General features: G+C 41.0%; 1 protein-coding gene across 3 annotated transcripts in view; it reads left to right on the top strand.

Moving 5' to 3' along the window:
• Positions 428-22,659, top strand: part of ZFYVE16 (zinc finger FYVE-type containing 16) — a 64,378-nt gene continuing 42,146 nt past the window's right edge. The window contains exons 1-3 of one of the 3 annotated variants that reach the window (XM_021084492.1): positions 428-1,328; positions 17,238-17,346; positions 18,482-20,751. In XM_021084492.1, coding sequence (XP_020940151.1) covers positions 17,277-17,346; positions 18,482-20,751 — 2,340 coding nt within the window. In that variant the 5' untranslated portion in view covers positions 428-1,328; positions 17,238-17,276. The remainder of the gene's footprint in view (positions 1,329-17,237; positions 17,347-18,481; positions 20,752-22,659) is intronic. The other 2 variants (XM_021084493.1, XR_002341786.1) reach the window with 2 other exon arrangements.

Raw genomic sequence — 22,659 nt, forward strand, 5'->3', positions numbered from 1 at the left:
AAGGGTAGTGACCCCATTTCATTTATCTGGGAGCAACACTGGGCACAGTAGAGACAATGCATACTGGGCTTTGTGTAATTATTTTTAGGATTAAACAAGCTAAGCTAAACATAAACGAGATAACCTAAGCAAAGCATCTAACACACTGTCACATAGCAGATGCTCAATAAATTATTTTAATCAATCAAAAGAAGTTTCACCACTGAAGCAAAACCACACTATTTCAGCGCTGAGGAAAATCAAGATAAAATATCTTTGAAAGATCACAAATTATATTTGTCCAAGTTCAAGATTTGGGATTTGAACACTGATTCAAATTACATCTGACTGCGATACTCTTGAGATACTACAACTCTGACATTTTTAAAGACCAGTATGAATTCTGAGCTGGTTAAAATCTTTCGGTAAGTGGTGGATTCTTTTCCCCAGTCTGTAATGACACCCTGGCCCCAGACAGACGTCTCTTCTTCCATTTAAATTTATAGGAAACTTCTGGTGAAAATAGTAAAACACAAGCACAAATATGCATCACATGATTGACATTTGCTTCTCCAGATTAATTAGCTTTTGTTTTCAGACAGGAAGGCAGCTGTTCTCCGACCACTGCCAGAAAAGCAGAACTAAAACAACCAGAAGGAAAGACTGAGCCCTTGGGAATGGCCAATCAGCTGGAGGGCCTGAGGCACTGCAGTGGGTTAGGAGCATTTTTTTGCTGCCGGGGCGGAGGGGGAGCTGGTTGCAAAACCAGTATGAAGCAAAAAAAAAAAAAAAAAAAAAAAAGGTTTTCCGGGAGGACAGCAGCGCGGAGAACAGGCCGGGTGTGTCCGGTACAGGCCCGAGCTGCCCGAGCTCTGCGCCAGCCCTGTGAACGCGGAGGCTGGGGGCGGGGAAGCTGTGTCTAGGTCAGCGAAGGGCACAGGAAGCAGGCCACCGACACTGGTCGCTTCGGGATCCCTGCCCCGGGGCCTCTAGTGGGAAACCGAGTCGAGGACTACAGAAGATCCTCCGTCGTCCCCCTCACCCCAGAACCGCCTCAGGCATTTCCGGTAAGCAGCCCAGCGCCCAGGGATTTAGATCCCGCATCGCAGCGCGCAGGCGCCTCGCGAGTAGGGAGGCCGCGGACGCGGACCGAGGGGGCGTGTGAGTCAAAGGAAAGCTTCCTCTGCGCCTGCGCTATCTGTTCTCCCCAGTTGCGGGTGAGGGAAGGTGGTGGAAACAAACCTTGAGCCGACGTCCCGCGCTCCCTGCACTCCCGGCCGGCGTCGCTCTTCATTCCTCTGCGCGGTGTCGCGTCCAGGCGTCAAAGAGCTCCGCCGGGGTGTGGGGAGGTAAGTGCCCCCTGCAACAGGCGTCTTGGCCTCTCTTCGCCCCTGCTGCCCTCACAGAGAAAGCAGGGTGGCCGCTGGTCTCTCTGCCCTGGGCGCCGGGGCTGGCCCTCCTGTCCCTCTAGGGGCCAAGCCTGGGCCCCCGATTCATCCCTTTCCCAAGCCCCCTGGGCTGGCCGGGAAAAAAGACTCAAACCAGGTTGCCGCTCGTTAAAGCCGGGAGGTGCGGACCAGGCCAGGATGGCAATCACGGCGGTTCTTTGCCGGGTCCCGCCCACCTGGGCCTCCCAGAGTGCACGGCGCTGGGGAGAGGGCGACCCCCGCTCTCGGCTGGTGCTGGGTGAAGCGCCCCCAGGGCTGCCATCCCGGCTAGAGAAGGGGCTGCGTCTGCTGGAGGGGCTGGTAGCCCCTGCGCTGAAAGGTCTCGGCACCGGCAGACGAATCTGTCATCGGCGCCCGAGTTTCGCAAAGCCCATTCCCCGCACCATCGTATTGTCTTACCGTTTTTGACCAGAAGGACGCGGTAGTGTTCCTTTCCACTATCTTTTCTTTGATACGTTTGAAAAATTGTAAAAGATGACCTAACTTTTAACTGTTAACTTATTTGTACTACCGTGATTGCATATTCAGACTTGAGGGTGTTCTTGTTAATTTGATTGTATGGAAACCAGCTCATAAATTTGATAACAATATTTTTCACTTAACAAAATAGGTGGTTTGAGGATCTTTATTATTTTGAGCTTTTGAATTGGCAAAATTTGAGTGGTTTGATAATTTTCACCTCATTTCGTCCCCCTTTTCTCCCCTGGACACTATTGTCCAAAACTTAAATGGAATAAAGAATAAGGAAAAATAATCAACTGTAACTCCACTTTAAAGATATTCAGCACCAGTTAATTTTGACTTTTTACCTCTCAGTTTTCCCATGGCATTTTCTTAATTAAGATGAGATTATAATTTATAGACAGTTAGGTTGCCTGTTTTTCTTGCTTAAAATTATATTTTAAGGTGTTCCCCGTATGGCTCAGCGGAAACAAACCGGACTAGTATCCATGAAGTCAGGGGTTCAATCCCTAGCCCAGATCACTCGGTTAAAGGACTGGGCGTTGCTGTGCGCTCTGGTGTAAGTTGCAGAAGCAGCTCGGATCCCTTGCGGTGGCTTAGGCTTTAGCTGTAGCTCCTATTCAACCACTAGCCTGGGAACCTCCATATGCCTAGGGTGCTGCCCTAAAAAGCAAAGAAAAAATTTTATTTTTAAGCATTCCCCTGTTTTTTGAAAACTTCATAAACATAACTTTATGATTTTTGATTACACAAGTGATATATGAGCAAAATATCTTTCAAAACAGTTAACACTACAGAGGAGTTCCTCTGTGGTGTAGCGGAAAAGAATCCATATTCATAAGAATTCAGTTTCCATTCCTGGACTTGTTCAGTGGGTCTGGGATCCGGTGTTGCCATGAGCTGTGGTGTAGGTCACAGGCTCATCTCAGATCCTTTGTTGCTGTGGTGTAGGCCGGCAGCTGTAGCTCTGATTTGACCCCTAGCCTGGGGTCTTCCGTATGCCCCAGGTGTGTGGCCCTAAAAAGCAAAAACAAAAAAAACCTTACACTACAGATAAAACTAAATTCCTATTTAATTATCATCCCCAATTACAATGTTACATAATATGATGGTATCACAGTTTATTTAATCCAGTGAGTCTTAGGATCCCCTTTATACACTTAAAAGTTTTTGAGGACTGAAAGATTTTCTGTTTTCTAATGCAGTGTATATGCTATTTTAGAAATTAAAACTAAGATAATTAAAACTTTGTACTTATTTAAAAAATAATAAGTCCATTATATTATATATTGAATTAATAATATTGTTTAAAGTAACTATTTTCTTTTAAAAATTTAGTGAGAACAGTTTTTCATATTTTTGAGATGACTTTAATGCCTGGCTTTATAGGAAACAGATTCTCATATTTGCTTTTCCCTTCAGTCTCCTTTGCTTCTTTGTTTAGGCTGAAGTATTAAGAAAATCCAGGAGTTCCTGTTATGGCTCACTGAGTTAAGAAGTTGACATTGTGTCCTTGAGAGTAGGGGTTCTATCTCTGGCCTCCCTCAAGTAGGGTAAGGGTCTGGTGTTGCTGTACTCTGCAGTGTAGTTCGCAGATGTGGCTTGGATCTGGTATGGCTGTGGTGTAGGCCTGCAGCTGCACCTCTGATTCAGCCCCTAGCCTGGGAACTTCCATGTGCCAAAGGTGCAGCCCTAAGAAGAAGGGGGGGAAAAAAAAGAAAAGAAAATCCATTCTTGTACAGATAAATATTTCGTACAGGAAGGACCTCACTCTTCCAAAATCTCTTGGATTCTTTTAGGGGGTCCTCAGACCACAGTTTCAGAAAGCTGATTTAACCATTCTTTTTTTTTTTTTTTTTTTTGTCTTGTTGTTGTTGTTGCTATTTCTTGGGCCGCTCCCGCGGCATATGGAGGTTTCCAGGCTAGGGGTTGAATCGGAGCTGTAGCCACCGGCCTACACCAGAGCCACAGCAACGCGGGATCTGAGCCGAGTCTGCAACCTACACCACAGCTCACGACAACGCCGGATCGTTAACCCGCTGAGCGAGGGCAGGGACCGAACCCGCAACCTCATGGTTCCTAGTCGGATTCGTCAACCACTGCGCCACGACAGGAACTCCTGATTTAACCATTCTTGCTTGGATGAGCTGTTAGGTTCTTTGCAGTTTTCACTATTTGAAATGTTGTAACATTGAAAATTCTTTGTGATGTGTTGTTCTTGTGTGTAAGTGCTAGTGTTTCTCTACAAGTAGAATTGCTAGGTCATAGAGTTTGTTCTTTAAAAAAAAAGTTTTAATAGACATAAACATGGCTTATGATGCCTCCATGATTTTCTGTGTTGTAATGTTGGTATTTAGATTCTTTCAATTAATAATTTGGTGAAATACCTTTGTATATTTTCAGTTTTGAATTTTTAAATTGAATGTCTAAAGAGAGAACTGTTAGATCAAATGTTAGGAATCTTTTTGAATCCATTGATCCATATTGTTACATTGTTCCCCTGAGAGAGGATACCAGTTTACTTCTATCAGCAGTATCTGAGATGCTCTTTATATCAGATGCTTACAAACATTGAAGAATTTTATTATTTTTTTGAAGACTTTTCTTATTAAAAAGATTATATTCAGGGAGTTCCCGTCATGGCACAGTGGAAACGAATCCAACTGGGAACCACGAGGTGGAGGGTTCGATCCCTGGCCTCTCTCAGTGGGTTAAGGATCCAGTGTTGCCGTGAGCTATGGTGTAGGTTGCAGACGCGGCTCGGATCCTGTGTTGCTGTGGCTGTGGTGTAGGCCAGCAGCTACAGCTCTGATTAGACCCCTAGCCTGGGAACCTCCACATGCCACAGGTTTGGCCCTAAAAGGAGAAAAAGACAAAAAAAAAGTTATATTCAGATTTAGTAAGGTATGTGTTCTAATTTGCATTTCTTTGGGAGTTCCTGCTGTGGCACAGTGGGTTAAAAATCTGACTGCAGCAGTTTGGATTGCTGTGGAGGTGGGGGTTTGATCCCTGGGGGCCTGGCCCAGCACAGGGGTTAAAGGATCTGACGCAGGTCAGGTCATAGCTGTGGCTCAGATTCAGTCCCTGGCCCCGGAACGTCCATAAGCTATAGATGTGGCCTTAAATTAAAGAAATAAATAATTTGTGTTACTTTGATAGTGCAGATTGTACATTGAATGTTTTTTCATAATCTTACTAGCTGCCTGTTCATATTATGTGCCCAATTATCATTTTTAGGAGGAAAAGAAAGAAATTATCTTTTTTTCTGATTATAAAAGTAGTATTTTTTTGTTTAAAAAATACTATAAAGGAGTTTCCATCATGGCTCAGTGGTTAACGAGTCCGACTAGGAACCATGAGGTTGGGGGTTTGATCCCTGGCCTTGCTCGGTGGGTTAAGGATCCCACATTGCCGTGAGCTGTGGTGTAGTTTGCAGACGCGGCTCGGATCCCGCATTGCTGTGGCTGTGGTGTAGGCTGGTGGCTACAGCTCCGATTAAACCTCTAGCCTGGGAACCTCCATGTGCCACATGTGTGGCCCTGGAAAAGGCAAAAAAACAAAACAAAACAAAACAAAAAATACTATAAGGACATAAAATATAGATGTGAAAAGCTTACATAATCACAGACAACGTTATTAATAGTTTGGTGTTTGCGCCTCTATTTTTTTCTGTCTTGCTAATACTATGTATATGTTTGCTAATACTGTATATATGTTTTTAGAACTTACTATAAAAATGGGTCCAGGAATTCCTGTTGTGGCTCATTAGGTTTGTACTATGTACTATGAATGAAGTTTTACAATTTGCTGTTTTTGTCTTTTAACATTATATATTAGATATTTTTCTATGGAAGTGGCACACATAAATAAACTTTAGAATAGAGAGTATATCTTGTATTTCTTTTGTGTCTTCTGTACAGGATAGATTACTAGCACTGTAAGTAAATCGGTTGATTGAAATGGAAAGTATGTGCAGCTTAGTAAGATTTCATTTCGAAAGATTTCAGTGTTATACCTTTTAGAAATTGTTAGATTGATTTATTATTTAATTATCTTACTGGTTTTTTGGTGTCTTTTCAGTGCCTCAGATAACATAATGCTTAGTAGTATATTGCTATTTAGATAGAAATACTTTATCAGTAGATGTTATTTAATAAATTCCATCTGGCTTTTTCTAATGAACTGTTTCTATACCTTTTAGTTCTATGCTTTATTTATTTATTTATTTGTCTTTTGTCCTTTTAGGGCTGCACCAGTGGCATTTGGAGGTTCCCAGGCTAGGGGTCTATTCGGAGCTGTAGCTGCTGACCTACACCACAGGCACAACAACGTCAGATCCGAGCCACATCTGCGACCTATACCACAGCTCACAGCAATGCCGGATCCTTAACCCACTGAGCAAGGCCAGGGATCAAACCTGAAACCTCATGGTTCCTAGTCAGATTCATTTCCACTGTGCCACGATAGGAACTCCTATGCTTTATTTTTTTAAAAATATGTTTGATATTGAGTTCCTTTATTACTTTCTGCTATTTTTGTTTGTTTCTTTTTGACCATCCCTGCAGCATACCTAAGTTCCCAGGCCAGGGATTGAACCATTGCCACAGTAGTGACCCAAGCCATAGCAGTGACAGTGCCAGATCCTTAACTACTAGGCCCCCAGGGAACTCTCAGTTTTCGACACTATGTTTATGTTTATCAAAGGGGTACCTGTACATAATTTAAAGAGTCAAGTAATACTACAGTGCTTATGATGAAAAACACTAGTGCTTTTCCCTCATCTTTTTCTCCCCAGAATCCCACTCTACAAAAGCAGCTTTTCTATTTTCTAAGTGTTCTTCATCGAAATCACAAACCCAGGAAATAATAGGAGTAACTATTTTCTCAACTCCCCCAAGGGTGATTTATAACTATAGTTGACCCTTGAACAACACACGTTTGAACTGCAGGTCCACTTATATGTAGTCTTTTTTTCCAATAGTAAATAAATATTACAATACTACACGATCCTGCTTAATTGAATCCAAGTTCCTGCGGAACTTCAGATACTGAGGAACTGTGGATAGGGAGGGCCGACTATAAGTTATCCATAACTTCATGAAGAGTAAGCATCCCAGTCCCATTGTTCAAGGACTAACTGCAGTAACATTTTAGATGCAAAGGAGGGATTTTTATTCATTACATAGAAGTGGATGCTTTAGTGCATTAAGACTTAATTCTCTCACAGAACCCTTATTGAAGAAGGCTGCTCCTCAGTCAAGGACTGTTCAACTTTTTTTCCCCTCTAAGTTTTTAATAACATGCTTATTTATATAGCTATCTTTCCTCCCTACTCCCATCCTACCACAGTTTTAGACACTATTTACCAATTTTCCTATTATAGAAGATGGAATTTAGGTATGTTACACCAGTGTCTGCCTTTAAATACTACATTTATCCCCTCCTTTATATTTGCAAGTTAATTATGTTAATTTTTAGTTAAATCATTTAGTGTTTGCATGATTTAGGTACATATTGTATACAGCTGAGCCAGGTAGTATATTGTGATGATACTTCCTTTCTTATATAATTTTGTGTTTTTCCTATAGTTTATATCTTTGTTCTTTCATATGTCATCTATATCTTTTATGTAATTTGTTAACATCCTTTCAGACAAGGTGTGTAAATCTCCTTTTGGTAGATTCACAGTCATCAGAAAATTATTTATCTTGTACCATCTTTCCTGTAATTGTCTGACACCTTGCCTCCATCTTTTTTTTTTTTTTTTTTTTTTGTCTTTTTTGCTATTTCTTGGGCTGCTCCCGCAGCATATGGAGGTTCCCATGCTAGGGGTCCAATCAGAGCTGTAGCCACCGGCCTATACCAGAGCCACAGCAACGCGGGATCCGAGCCACGTCTGCAACCTACACCACAGCTCACGGCAACGCCGGATCATCAACCCACTGAGCAAGGGCAGGGATCGAACCCGCAACCTCATGGTTCCTAGTCGGATTCGTCAACCACTGCTCCACGACGGGAACTCCCTTGCCTCCATCTTGATGGGTTGCTCTCTAGGCCTCTTGGACAGCTATCTTCCTGGAGTGCCCTTTCATAATCATCTGTGAATTCCAGTTATCTCTTCCCTATGTTGAATGGCCTGTTTTCAGAATGTCAGGTCTTCTTTCTTCCTTGGTGTCTCCTTCAGGTTAGCAGAGTACATCTTCTAGTAGCTTCCTAAGAAGACTGAATGGGAGGTAGATTTTGACAAACCCCTTTGATTGTGTGTGTGCATGTGCACTTCCTTACTTTCTGGAATTACAAGATACTCCATGCTTGTCTTGTGTATTTCCTGTCTTAGTCTTAGAATAAGCCATTTCTCCAAGGAGCCTTGGATCCTTTTGCTGCAGAAACTAAGATCAGGGCATTAGTGTGCTTTTTGCTTTTTGACCCTCTCAGCTGATGAAGCAAGAGATACATGTTTATGGTAAAATCTATAAATATTTCAAATCAAAAAATTAGTGCAGATGTGTAACCATCCGTGTACATTTTAAGCTAAGCATGAATTTGTATACTATCTCAAACATAGATTCCACATGGATAATTCCAGCTTCTTCCCCTTGCTTATCTGTAACCTTTCCCTCCAGGAGTGTGGAAACCTCACTCCCACCATTAGCCATCTATTTATTTAATTTCAATTATGGCATACATATATAATGGTTTCAGAATTAACCCATACCCCCATACTTTTATTTTTTTGCTTTTTTGGGCTGCACCCATGGCATATGGAGGTTCCCAGGCTAGGGGTCGAATCACCGTGGTAGCTGCCAGCCTACACCACAGCTCATGGCAATGTCAGATCCTTAACCTACTGAGTGAGGCTAGGGATGGAACCCATGGCCTCATGGTTCCTAGTTGGGTTCGTTTCCACTGCACCATGATGGGAACTCCCCAAAGAAACAATAAAACAGTAAAACTAACTAGAGTGCAATGCTTGTGTTTCCACTCATTTCCAAAGGTAGAACTTTTTTCCTCCACCCCCTTCAGTATGGTTGTTTTATACAATCATAATACATTTAGATTCTCCCCCCCCCACATTCTGCATTCTGTCTGAGATTCCCCCAACCTTCTCAGTATTTTTTAAAATATACATTCATTGAGGTTTATTCTTTGTGTTATGAAGTTGTATGGATCCTGACAAATGCTTAATGTTTTGTATTCACTGTTTTAGTATTATACAAAATAATTTCATCCCCTTAAAGAACACACTGTGCTTCACCTGTTCAGTCCTCCCCACCCCCAAAAGCACTGGCAGTCAATGATATGTTTATTGTCTCTGTGGTTTTACCCTTTCCAGAATGTCACAAAATTGGAATTGTACAGAATGTAGATTTTTTAGCCTGGCTTCTCTCACTTAGCAATACCCATTTAAGATTTATCCATCTTTTTTGTGGCTTGATAGTATGTTACTTTTTTTTGATAGTGTATTTCTATGTATCACTGAATAATATTCCATTACATGGATGTAGCAGACTTTACTTATCCATTCACTTACTGAAGGACGTCTTGGATGCTTTCACATTTTGGCAGTTACGAATAAAGCTGCTATAAGCATTTATATCTAAGTTCTTGTGTGGACATAAATCTTTAAATCATTTGACTAAATACCTACTATTATGATTACTAGATCATAGGTAACACTGTTTAGATGTCTTCCAAAGTGGCTGTACCATGTTGCATTCCCATCAGCAATAAATCAAAGTTCCTGCTGTTTGGCATCCTTGCAGCATTTGTCAGTTTTTTGGATTTCGGCCATTGTTATAAATATGAGATTGTATCTATTGTTTTATTATTATTATTATTATTTGCTTTTTAGGGCCTAACCCACAGCATATGGAGGTTCCCAGGCTTGGGGTCGAATCAGAGCTATAGCTGCCAGCCTACACCACAGCCACAGCAACGCACGATCCGAGCATGTCTGTGACCTACACCACAGCTCACGGCAACACCGGATTCTTAGCCCACTGTGCTAGGCCAGGGATCATGGATCATGCATCCTCATGGATCCTAGTCGGTTTCGTTAACCACTGAGCTGAGAAGGGAACTCCTGTATCCATTGTTTTAATCTCTTGTTCTCTGAAGACAAATTATGTTGAACATTTTATCATATTCTTATCTGGTAACTTTCTAACTTTGGAAAGGTATCTGTTCAGAATTTTTGCCCATTTTTAAAGTTGGATAGCTTGTTATCTAACTGAAATTAAATTTTTTTTTTTTGACTGCACCTGCAGCATGCAGAAGTTTCCAAGACAATTGAACTCTTGCCACAACAGCAACCTGAGCCACTGTGACAACTCTAGATCCTTAACCTGCTACAAGGGAACTCCTAACTGTTGAATTTTAAGAATTCTTTTTATGGAGTTTCCTTTGTGGCTCAGTGGAAACCAATTTGACTAGCATTCATTAGGACACAGGTTCAATCCCTGACCTCATTCAGTGGGGTAAGGATCCGACATTGGTGTGAGCTGTGGTGTAGGTCACAGTCTTGGCTTGGATCTAGCATTGCTGGGGCTGTGGTATAGACCAGTGGCTATAGCTCCCATTCAACCCCTAGCCTGGGAACCTTCATATGCCACAGGTGTGGCCCTAAAAAGCCAAAAAAAAACGAGAATTCTTTTTGGATACAAGTCATTTATCAGACATGTGTTTTGCAAATATCGTCTCCCAGTCTGTGACTTGTTTAGAGCATTTTCTTCAGTGTCTTTTTCAGAGCAGATTTTTTTTTTTTTTTTTTTTTTTTTAGGGCCGCACCCACAGCATATGGAGGTTCCCGGGCTAGGGGTTAAATCAGAGCTATAGCTGCCAGCCTGCACCACAACCACAGCAATGCAGAATCCAAGCCATGTCTGTGACCTACGCCATAGCTCATGGCAACGTTGGATCCTTAACCCACTGAGCAAGGCCATGGCTCGAACCTGCGTCCTCGTGGAAGCTAGTCAGATTTGTTAACTGCTGTACCACCACAGGAACTCCAGCAGAGCAGATATTTTTAACTTTAATAAGATCCAGCTTGTCAATTTTTTTTCTTTCATGTCTTATGCTATTGGTGTTAAATTAAAAATCCATCACCAAAGCCATGGTTAGATAGATTTTATTTTATAGTTTCTTCAAGAAGTTTTATAATAGTGCATTTTATATTTAGATCTCATCCATTTTATTTTAATTTACTTCCTTTTCCAGTTTTATTGAGATGAATCTTACATACAGCACTGTTTACATTTAAGGCGCCGAGCATACTGATTTGGCTTACATACATCGTAAAGTGATTACTACAGTAAGTTTAGTGAACATCCATTACCTCACATGGATACAAATTAAAGAAATAGAGAACATTTCTTTTCCTTGTGCTGAGAACTCTTAGGATTTATTCTCTGAACAATTTTCATATACAACATACAGCAGTTTAATATATTTACTACGTTGTGCATTACATCCCTAGTACTTATTTATCTTATAGCTGGGTGTTTGTTCCTTTTGCTGCCTTCATCCAGTTCCTCCCCCACTACCCCTTGCCTCTGGTAACAAATCTGATCTTTTTCTCTATGAGTTTGTTTGCTTTTGAAGTATAATTGGCCTATAATACTGTATTAGTTCCTTGGCCTATAATACTGTATTAGTTCCTGGTACACAACATAGTGATTTGGTATTTCTGTACACTTCAAAATGATCACCACAACAAGTCTAGTTACCGTCTGTCACCATACAAAAATATTAAATAATTATTAACTGTAGTCCCCACACTATACATGTCATACCATGACTCATTTATTTTGTAATTTTCTCCCATCACCCTCCCTCTGGCAACCATATATTAGTTCTCTGTATCTGCCACTCTCTTTTGTTGTGTTTGTTCAGTTGTTTTTTATTTATTTTTATTTTTTAATTGGTTTTTGTTTGTTTTGTTTTGGCCATGCCCATGGCATGTGGAAGTTCCTGGACCAGGAATCAAACTCACACTGCAGCAGTGACCCAAGCTGCTGCAGTGACTATGCTGGATCCTTAACCCATGCCATGCCACAAGGGAACTCCCGTTTTGTTTTTTAGATTCCACATATAAATAAAATCATACAGTATCTGTCTTCCTGTTTGACTTATTTCACATAGCAAAATATGCTCTAGGTCCATCCATTGTTGCAAATGGCAGTTTTGCCATTTTATTTCCGTATGTCTTGGTATGGTTCTTTTTGGGTCGATCTTCTTTGGGACCTAATGTGATTCCTTGGTTCTGGAGGTTCTGGATATCTGTTTCCTTTCCCAGGTTAGGGAAGTTTTCATCTGTTATGTCTTGAAGTATGTTCTCTGACCTTTTCTCTCTCTCTTCTCCTTCTGGGACTCCTATAGTAAAAAGTCAGTGAACTTGATGTTATTTCAGAAGTCTCTTAAGCTGTCCTCACTTTCTTCTATATCATCTAATCTACTGCCAATTCCTTATAGTATATTTTTTCTTTCTGTTGTTGCTTTCAACTCTGGTTCTTTATATTTTCTAATTCTTCATTAGGAAGCTCTAACTTCTCACCATCCATGTTCATATATTCTTCTCCTGAGTTCTCTGAGCATTTTTATGATCATTTCCTTGAATTCTTTTTTTTTTTTTTTTTTTTTTTGTCTTTTTTTGCTATTTCTTGGGCCACTCCCGCAGCATCTGGAGGTTCCCAGGCTAGGGGTCGAATCGGAGCTGTAGCCACCGGCCTACGCTAGAGCCACAGCAACGCGGGATCTGAGCTGCATCTGCAACCTACACCACAGCTCATGGCAATGCCGGATCCTTAACCCACTGAGCAAGGGCAGGGATCGAACCCGCAACCTCATGGTTCCTAGTCGGATTCGTTAACCACTGCACCACGACTGGAACTTCCATTTCCTTGAATTCTTTATCATAGTTCTTTTTCTGGGGTTTTATCTTATTCCTTCATTTGAAAGATATTCCTTTGTTGTCTCATTTTTCCTAATTCTCTGTCTTTATTTCTGTGTATTTGGTAGGTTGGTTATACTTCCTGATCTTGGAGAAGTTGCCTTATATAGAAGATGTCCTTTGGTGCCCAGAGTGTACTCCCTTCTGCTCCCCATATCTGCTCTAGGGAGTGCCCTCCGTGTGGGCTTGTGGGCTGTGTGGGCCCTTCTTCTATGGTGGGCTTACTGCTGTTGGCATCCTGGTAGGTGTGGCTGGGCCTTTGTCTATTTTGGTTGCCAGGTCTTCAGTAGTTTGAAGGCTGCTGGCTGCTGGTACGGGTGGAGGATGGAGGGGACCTGGCATGGCTGGCTGCATGGTCTGGGGAGTCCCAGTCCTGGTGTTGGTCTGTTGGTGGGCAGGGCTGTGTCATGAGGTGGTTGGTCCAGGGCTAATGTTGCCTGGATTAGTGGTCAGAGTCAGGTCTTGAAGCTGGTGTTTGCTTGCTAATTGGTGGAGCTGTTTCTAGACATGGCTGGCTGTGAGGTCTGGAGTGTTCTGGAGATGGTTATTGGCCTACTGTCAGTTGAGTCCAGATTGAGTGACTAATAAGCCAGAGGGAAGATTCCAAAATAGCACTTGTTATCACCAGTGTCCTCATTGTAGAATGAGCTCTCTAAAATGACTGCTGCCAGCATCTGTGTCCCCCGGGTGAGGCCCATTTGCCTCCTCCCTCTCCAGGGGCTTCTGTAAGATCAGCAAATGGGTCTTGCCCAAGCTGCTTTCTTTCTTTTTCTGTTTTAGGGCCGCACCCCTGTCATATGGAGGTTCCCAGGCTAGGGGTTGAATTGGAGCTGTAGCTGCCGGCCTACACCACAGCCACAGCAACAGGGAATCTGAACTCCATCTGCCACCTACACCATAGCTAATGGCAATACCAGATCCCTAACCCACTGAGTGAGGCCAGGGATCAAATCTACATCCTCATGGATCCTAGTCGGGTTCATTAACTGCTAAGCCACGAAGCTAACTCCCAAGCTCCTTTCAAATTATTGCTTCTGCCTTGGGTCTCAGAGCATGTTTTTTTTTTTTTTTTTTTGTCTTTTTGTCAGAGCATGTTGATTGTGTATGCACCCTTTATGAGTGAAGTTTCTGTTTCCCCCAGCCTCTGGCTTTCTTGAATGTAAGCCCAGCTGGCCTTAAAGCCTAATATTTTAGGGGGCTTGTCCTGCTGGTGCAGGAAGAACCTGATATGGGGCTTGGACCCCTTGTTCCTTGGGGAGAACCTCTGTAATTGTAATTATCCTCCTGTTTATGGGCACCCACTCAGGGGTACATGTCTTTTTTTTTTTTTTTTTTTTTTTTTTTTTTTTTTAGGGCCACACCTTCAGCATATGGAAGTTCCCAGGCTAGGGGTTGAATCAGAGCTACAGCTGCTGGCCTATGCCACAGCCATGGTAATATCAGATCTGAGCCACGTCTGTGACCTCCACCACAGCTTGTGGCAATGCTGGATCCTTAACCCACTGAGCTGGGCCAGGGATTGGACCCACATCCTCACGGATACTAGTCAGGTTCATTTCTGCCAAGGCACAACTGGAACTTCAATATTTTTTAATCGAAATATGTACATTTTTTTTTAGATATAATGGTATTGCACCCTTAATAAATTATAGAGGGAGTGGGGTGGTTGGGGAGCATGGGGTTAGTAGATACAGACTATTGCCTTTGGAATGGATTAGCCATGAGATCCTGCTGTGTAGCACTGGGAACTATGTCTAGTCGTTGATGATGGAGCAGGATAATGTGCGAAAATAGAATGTGTACATGTATGTGTAACTGGGTCACCATGCTGTACAGTACAAAAAAAAGTGTATTGGGGAAATAACTATTAAAGAAATAAAAATAAATTATAGTATAGTGTAAATTACATTATAGTGTAAATTTTTTTTTTTTTTTTTTTGGTCTTTTGTCTTTTTGAGAGCTGCACCCGCGGCATATGGAGGTTCCCAGGCTAGGGGTCCAATGGGAGCTGTAGCAGCTGGCCTACACCACAGCGACAGCAATGCAGGATCAGAGCCACATCTGCAACCTACACCACAGCTCACGGCAACGCCGGATCCTTAACCCACTGAGCAAGGCCAGGGATCGAGCCCGCAACCTCATGGTTCCTAGTCAGATTCGTTAACCCCTGCGCCACGACGGGAACTCCTATATAGCTTTTATATGTACGGGGAAGCCAAGAAATTTGTACAGCCACGTTATTGTGATATTCACTTTATTTCAGGGGTCTGGAACCAAATCTGCATTGTTTTCGAGGTATGCCTGTATTGTGTTGGTTGCTATAGGTCCTTTGCTTTTCTGTTTACACTTTAGAATTGATTTCCTGAGTTCTGCAAAATAGCTTACTGGTATTTCGATTGTGATTGCCCTGAATCTACAGATCAGGTTGAAAGAACTGACATCTTAACAATATTGTTTCCTTGTCTGCGAACCTGGAATATATCTATCTCCATTTATTTAGATTTTCTCTGATTTTTTTCATCAGTATTTTGTAGTTTTCTACATATAGGTTCTGCATATATTTTGTTAGATTTATATCAAAGTATTTAATTGTTTAGGTGTATTGTATATGATATTTTTAAAAATTTCAAATTCCAGTTGTTCCTTGCTCATATATAGGAAGCATTTGACTTTTATATATTAACCTTGAATCCTGCACCCTTGCTATTACACTCTTTTCCATGTTGGGGGTGGGGTTAGTTCTGGAGGATTTTCTACATTGAAAATCATGTCATCAGAAATAAATTTTTGTCTTTATTATTTTCCTCTCCATACTGTACTTTTTATTTCCTTTTTTTATTACGCTAGTGAGCGTTTCACTATTATCTTGAATGGTAGGGGTGAGAAAAGACTTTCTTTGATTCCAGTCTTTTGGGGGAGGGCATCCAGTTTTCAGCATTAAGTATAATAATAGTACCTGTAGGTAGATATTTTGCAGATATTCTTCATCAAACTGAAGAAATTCTACACTACTCAGAGATTGCTGAGAGTTTTTATCGTGAGTAAGCGTTGGGTCTTGTCAAGTGCCTTTTCTTTTGTATCGGTTGATATGACTATATAAAAATGCTTCTTTAGTCAGTTGATGTGGTGTGTAACATTGGTTAATTTTCAAATGTCGAACCTGTCTTGCATACGTGGATACATCCCACTTGGTTGTTATGTGTAATTCTATTTATACGTCATTGGATTCAATTTGTTAATATTTTTGTTTTGGATTTTTTACTTCTGTGTTCATAAGCTATGTTAGTCTGTAGTTTTTCTTATAATATCTTTATCTGGTTTTGGTATTAGAGTAATGCTGGACTTATGGAATGAGTTAGGAAGTGTTCCCTCTATTGTGGAGAATTGATATCATTTCTTCATTAAGTGTTTGGTAAAATTCACCAGTGAAGCTATCTAGACCTAATGACTTATTTTGTGGAAGGTTATTAATTATTGATTCAGTTTCACTAATGTATATAGGACTGTTCAGGCTATCTGTTTCTCCTTTTGTGAGTTTTGGTAGTTTGTGTTTTCCAAGGAATTGGTCCATTTCATCGAAATTAAGTTTGTGGTCATACAGTTATTTACAATATTCCTTCATTTTCCTTTAGATGTTTGTGGCATCAGTAGTCATGACTCCTCATTCATTTCTTATATTGGTAATTTGTATCTCTCCCCCCCTCTCTCTTTTTGGCTGCACCCATAGTATACAGAAGTTCCCAGGCTAGGCGCTGAACCTGAGCCACAGCACTGACAACACTTAATCCTTAACCATTAGGCTACCAGGGAACTCCTGTATCTCTCTTTTTAAAAGTTTATCAACTTATTTTTTTCAAAGAAAGAGTTTTTGGTTTTGATGATTTTCTCCATTTCTCTATTTTCCCGTTTTTAATTTCATTGATTTCTGCTCTAACTTTTGTTATCTTTTCTTCTGCCTACTCCAGGCTTAAGTTGCTCTTCTTTTTCTAGTTTCTCAAAGTGGAAGCTTAGAATATGGATTTTTATAGCTTTCTTCTTCTTCTTTTTTTGCTTTTTAGGGCCGAATCTTTGGTGTTTGGAATTTCCCAGGCCATGGGTCAAGTTGGAGCCACAGCTGCTGGTCTGTGCCACAGCCATAGCAATGCCAAATCCAATCCACATCTGTAACCTATACCAGGGCATACGGAAATGCTGGATCCTTAACCCACTGAGCAAGGCCAAGGATCAAACCCACATCCTCATGGATACTGAGCATGCGGAGCCACAATGGGAACTCCCAAAGCAATACCCTTAAATTTTATTTGTGTCTATTCCCTGACTATGTTTCTTGGCATGCAGTAGATGCTATAATATTTATGTGTTAGAGAATTAAATTAACTATCATACTTTGTATTTTCTAGGCACACAAGAATTAAATTTTAAATCAGCCTACAAATAGGATGGAAAGTTATTTTAAAGCAGCAGTCAGTGATCTGGACAAACTCCTTGATGATTTTGAACGGAATCCAGGTTTGTTGATTTTTCATTTTTGCCATTAATGTAATTTTTAAGTATTCGTAATTAGTACTATTAGCAGAACTTGGTTTCATTTTTGGTCACATGATTATCTTCTGTAAAATGTTCACTTATTATTAATGAATTAGTGTGTTCTTAAACTGAATAAAACCTATAGCCAGAATTTGAAAGAAGAAAACTAGAAGTTTCTGTCCACGTATAAATTTAGGTAAAAGAAAGACCTTTAAAACCAACATGTGAACCTGCAAAAAGCAACTTGAAAGCTTTACATAAATTTGTATTTCATTACTATGATAGTATTTTCCTCATGTTAGAATGAAGACTAGGAAATGGTAGGACAGAACAAAGAAGTTAGATTGTCTTTCATCTCTTCCTTAGTCTGGTTTTTATTGTGCAACTGAGTTATTTTGAATAGAATTTCTATCATATTATGTCATCTACATTCAGAGTAAAAATCCCAAGTGGAGTTCTTGCTGTGATGCAGTGGGTTAAGAATCTGACAGCAGTGGTTCAGGTCGCTGTGGAGATAGGGGTTTACTCCCTGGCTGGCACAGAGGGCTAAAAGATCCAGTGTTGCTTCAGCTGTGGCAAGGTTGCAGCTGCAGCTCAGATTCATTTGCTAGCCTGGAACTTCCATATGCCACAGGTTCGGCCACCAAAAAAAAAAAAAAAAAGTAAAAATCCCAAGTTGTTTAAATCCAAATAAAAATAATTTTGTAGGATATTACCATTTTGCAAGAGGGCAACCTATCTCTGGTCTAAAAAAAATGTTTAGAAGTTGTAGAAACCAGGAGTTCCCGTCGTGGTGCAGTGGTTAACGAATCCGACTAGGAACCATGAGGTTGCGGGTTCGATCCCTGGCCTTGCTCAGTGGGTTAAGGATCCGGCATTGCTGTGAGCTGTTGTGTAGGCTGCAGACGCGGCTCGGATCCCGCGTTGCTGTGGCTCTGGCGTAGGCCGGTGGCTACAGCTCCGATTAGACCTCTAGCCTAGGAAGCTCCATATGCCAGGGGTATCATCCTAGAAAAGGCAAAAAGACAAAAAAAAAAAAAGTTGTAGAAACCATAATATCTTTATAATAATTTTGGTTTGGATCTCCTGACTAATATTATATTTCTGTTTTAATTAGATGAACAAGATTATCTCCAAGATGCACAAAATGCATATGATTCTAACCACTGTTCAGTTTCTTCAGAGTTGACTTCCTCACAGCTAACTTCACTGCTACCAAAGGATCAACAATGCATTAATTGTTGTGCCTCATCAGAAACAGGCTATGAAACAAATCAGATTTCCTTGAATGAAAAAACACTTGAGGGACTAACTTCTGTACAAAATGAGAAAAATGTAACAGGACTTGATCTCCTTTCTTCTGTGGATGGTGGCACTTCTGATGAAATCCAGCCTCTGTATATGGGGCGATGTAGTAAACCTGTCTGTGATCTGATAAGTGACATGGGTGACTTAGTTCATGTAACTAATAGTGAAGAAGATATTAAAAAATTATTACCAGATGATTTTAAGTCTAGTTCAGATTCTTTGATCGGATTGGATTTATCTTCGATGTCAGAAACTTTCTGTGCTTCTTCAACAGACCATGGTAATACTGTCAGAGAGGAACAGAATGATGTCAGCTCAGAATTACAAAACAAAGGAATCAGTGGAACTAAAGAATTTAATATAAAGGTAGATACAACACTTTCAGATTTGTGTAATTACAGTGGAAAAGAAATTTTAAAGGATAAAACGATCTCTAATCAGATGGAACCAGTTGTTGATTTTAACATGCCAGTTGCTTTGACTCAACAAAGTTCCAAAGTGTTTGATGCCAAAGACCACCTACAACACAAGAACCAGCCATGTGAATTAGTAAAAGCTGATGGCTGTTTGGTAAAAGAAGAGGTAGATGTGGCCATTGTAGCTGCCACAGATTGTTTGAAAGAAGGAGGCAGTGCAAATGCTTTGTCTTGCAGTCCTCCGAAAAATGGAGGTTTATGCTTAAATGATTCAAATTTAAGAGATGAAAATTTCAAGTTACCTGACTTTTCCTTTCAGGAAGATAGGAGTGCTATATTTATAAAACAATCTGCAACAGAAGAGTCAAGTAATTTAGATCTTCAAGATAATAAAGATGTAATCCAGGATACCACTTCAACTTTGTGTGTTTCAAGTGAAAATATGTACTCCTCATTGTCCTGTCTTCCAGTACCTGGGTCTTTGTGTGGATCATTAATTGGAAGTAAAGTGCAGGATGATTGTTTACCCCAGAATGAGTATAAAGATAACATAAAAGATGCAGTAACTGTGCATGAAGAGGTGGAAGAGAATGTTGCTCCAGGTGGGGAACCTTTGAAGGAGACTGATCTTCTGAAACAGGAAAAATGTAAAAACATACTTCATCAGCCACTGATTGAAAAGATGGAAGATAGAAAGGTAGATTCTGACCAGATGGTAATTAGAGCTGAATCTTTGAATCACCCTGGTAACAGTTCTTCTACAGCTGCAGAATCTCAAGTAGAGCTTTCTGGTGCTAATGCCCCAGAGTCTCCTGATCATTGTGAAGGTCTCACTTTTTCAAGCAGTGATATCGATGGGCAAGACTTAGATTACTTTAACATTGATGAAGGCATGAAAGGTGGCGCACCAATTAGCGATGCTGAACTTGACGCCTTTCTAACTGAACAATATCTCCAGACCAGTAACATAAAATCATTTGAAGAAAATGTAAATGACTCCAAATCTCAGATGAATCAGATAGATATCAAAGGCCTAGATGATGATGGAAATGTCAATGATATATATTTCAATGCTGAGGCAGGAGCTACTGTGGAAAGTCTTGGTGTTAGTATGATTTGTGAAACAGTTGATAAACAGAATACAACAGACAATGGTAGCCTTTCTCTAGGGGAAAAAAGTACAGTTCCAGTTGAACAAGGGTTATCTAGCACTAAGTCTGAGATTACAAATGATTTACCAGTCTCTGATATTAATAGTCAATCTGTTCATGTTGGAGGGGCCAGACCAAAGCAATTGTTTAGTGTTCCATCAAGAACAAGGAGTTCAAAGGAAATATATAAGCCAGATGTTCCAAATATGCTTGAAAGTGAACCCAGGATAGCAAATACCTTTGTTGCAGCCACTTGTACTACAGAGAATGCTACTGATCCTCAGGTTAGCTTCAATTCTAATTACATTGATATAGAAAGTAATTTTGAAGGTGGATCCAATTTTGTTACTGCAAATGAAGAATCTCTTTCTGCAAACACTTGCAAAGAAGGCCTTCTTTTGGGCCAGAAACAACCTACTTGGGTTCCTGATTCAGAGGCTCCAAATTGTATGAATTGCCAAGTGAAATTTACTTTTACGAAACGGCGACATCATTGCCGAGCATGTGGAAAAGTAAGTTATAAAAATCTTTGTCTTCTACTCTTTTGAGACATTTCAAATGAAACTTAGCGTGACAAAACTGATTAATAGATGATTAAGGAGTTCCCGTCGTGGCGCAGTGGTTAACGAATCCGACTAGGAACCATGAGGTTGCGGGTTCGGTCCCTGCCCTTGCTCAGTGGGTTAACGATCTGGCATTGCCGTGAGCTGTGGTGTAGGTTGCAGACGCGGCTTGGATCCCGCGTTGCTGTGGCTCTGGCGTAGGCCGGTGGCTCCAGCTCCGATTCAACCCCTAGCCTGGGAACCTCCATATGCCGCGGGAGCGGCCCAAGAAATAGCAACAACAACAACAACAACAACAAAACAACAACAAAAAAGACAAAAGACAAAAAAAAAAAAAAAGATGATTAAAAGGTTCAGTTTGTATGAAAGTATAGATAGCACTGTTGGGTAGTTCCTGTCGTGGCTCAGTGGAAATGAATCTGACTGGTATCTATGAGGATGCAGGTTTGATCCCTGGCTATGCTCAGCAGGTTAAGGATCCGGTGTTGCTGTGAGCTGCGGTGTAGGTTACAGGCGCAGCTTGGATCTGGCATTGCTGTGGCTGTGGTACAGGCCAGTGGCTACAGCTCCGATTTGACCGCTAACCTGGAAACCTTCATATGCCGTGGATGTGGCCCTTAAAAAAAAGAGAGAGAGAGAGACAAAAAAAAAAAAAGAAAAAGAAAAAGCACTGTCAGAGTTCCCATTGTGGCTCAGTGGTAACGAAACTGATTAGTATCCTTGAGGATGCTGGTTCGATTCCTGGCCCCATTCACTGGGTTAAGGATCCAGCATCGCCGTGATCTGTAGCAGAGGTCACAGATGGGGCTTGGATCTGGTGTTGCTGTGGCTGTGCCATAGGCCAGCAGTTGCAGCTCCTATTCCACCCCTAGCCTGGAAACCTCCGTACACCGCACATGCAGCCCTAAAAAGAAAAGGGAAAAAAAAAAAACTGTCATTTTACAGATGGCTTAAAGTTTGAATAAATGTCACATTGTCATGAGTATTACGTATGTACTGGGAAATGAGGAACACTAGTTTTTGTGAAATCTAAAAAATAGTGTCTTTCTCTAACATTTACACATCAAATATATAGAATTCAGTCAGATCTCAGTTTGTCCTTGAATACTTAATTTCTTTCTTTTTTTTTTTTTTTTTTTTTTTTGTCTTTTTGCTGTTTCTTGGGCCGCTCCTGCGGCATATGGAGATTCCCAGGCTAGCGGTCTAATTGGAGCTGTAGCTGCAGGCCTATGCCAGAGCCACAGCAACTCGGGATCCCGTGTCTGTGACCTACACCACAGCTCACGGCAACACCGGGTCCTTAACCCACTGAGCAAGGCCAGGGATTGAACCCGAAACCTCATGGTTCCTAGTCGGATTTGTTAACCACTGAGCCACGATGGGAACTCCTTTTTCTTTTTTTTTGAATACTTAATTTCAAGACCACTCTGCAGCTAGTGTTATGGTTGATACCTGAAGTAAACACTGAGGAAAAAGCATATTGGCTTGCATAAGGTTCAGAAAACTGAAGCTGACTTCATTTGTGTTCTGTCTTAACCACCTCTAAGAGTTGCCTGTAGAAATAACATTGTATTTTTTCCAGCATTTTTTAGTAATAACGTTCTCAGATCAACCCTACTCTCTTTAGGTATACAACATAGTGGTTCACAATTTTTAAAGATTATACTCCATTTATAGTTATTATTAAATACTGGTTATATATCCTCCTGTACAATATATCCTTGTAGGTTATTTATTTTTTTACTTATTTTTGCTTTTTAGGGCTGCACGTGCAACATATGGAAGTTCCCAGGCCAGGGGTCTAATCAGAGCTATCCCACAGCCACAGCAATGTGAGATCCAAGCTGCGTCTGCCAC

This window comes from Sus scrofa, chromosome 2 (assembly GCF_000003025.6).
Source record: "Sus scrofa isolate TJ Tabasco breed Duroc chromosome 2, Sscrofa11.1, whole genome shotgun sequence".
Classification (NCBI taxonomy): domain Eukaryota; kingdom Metazoa; phylum Chordata; class Mammalia; order Artiodactyla; family Suidae; genus Sus; species Sus scrofa.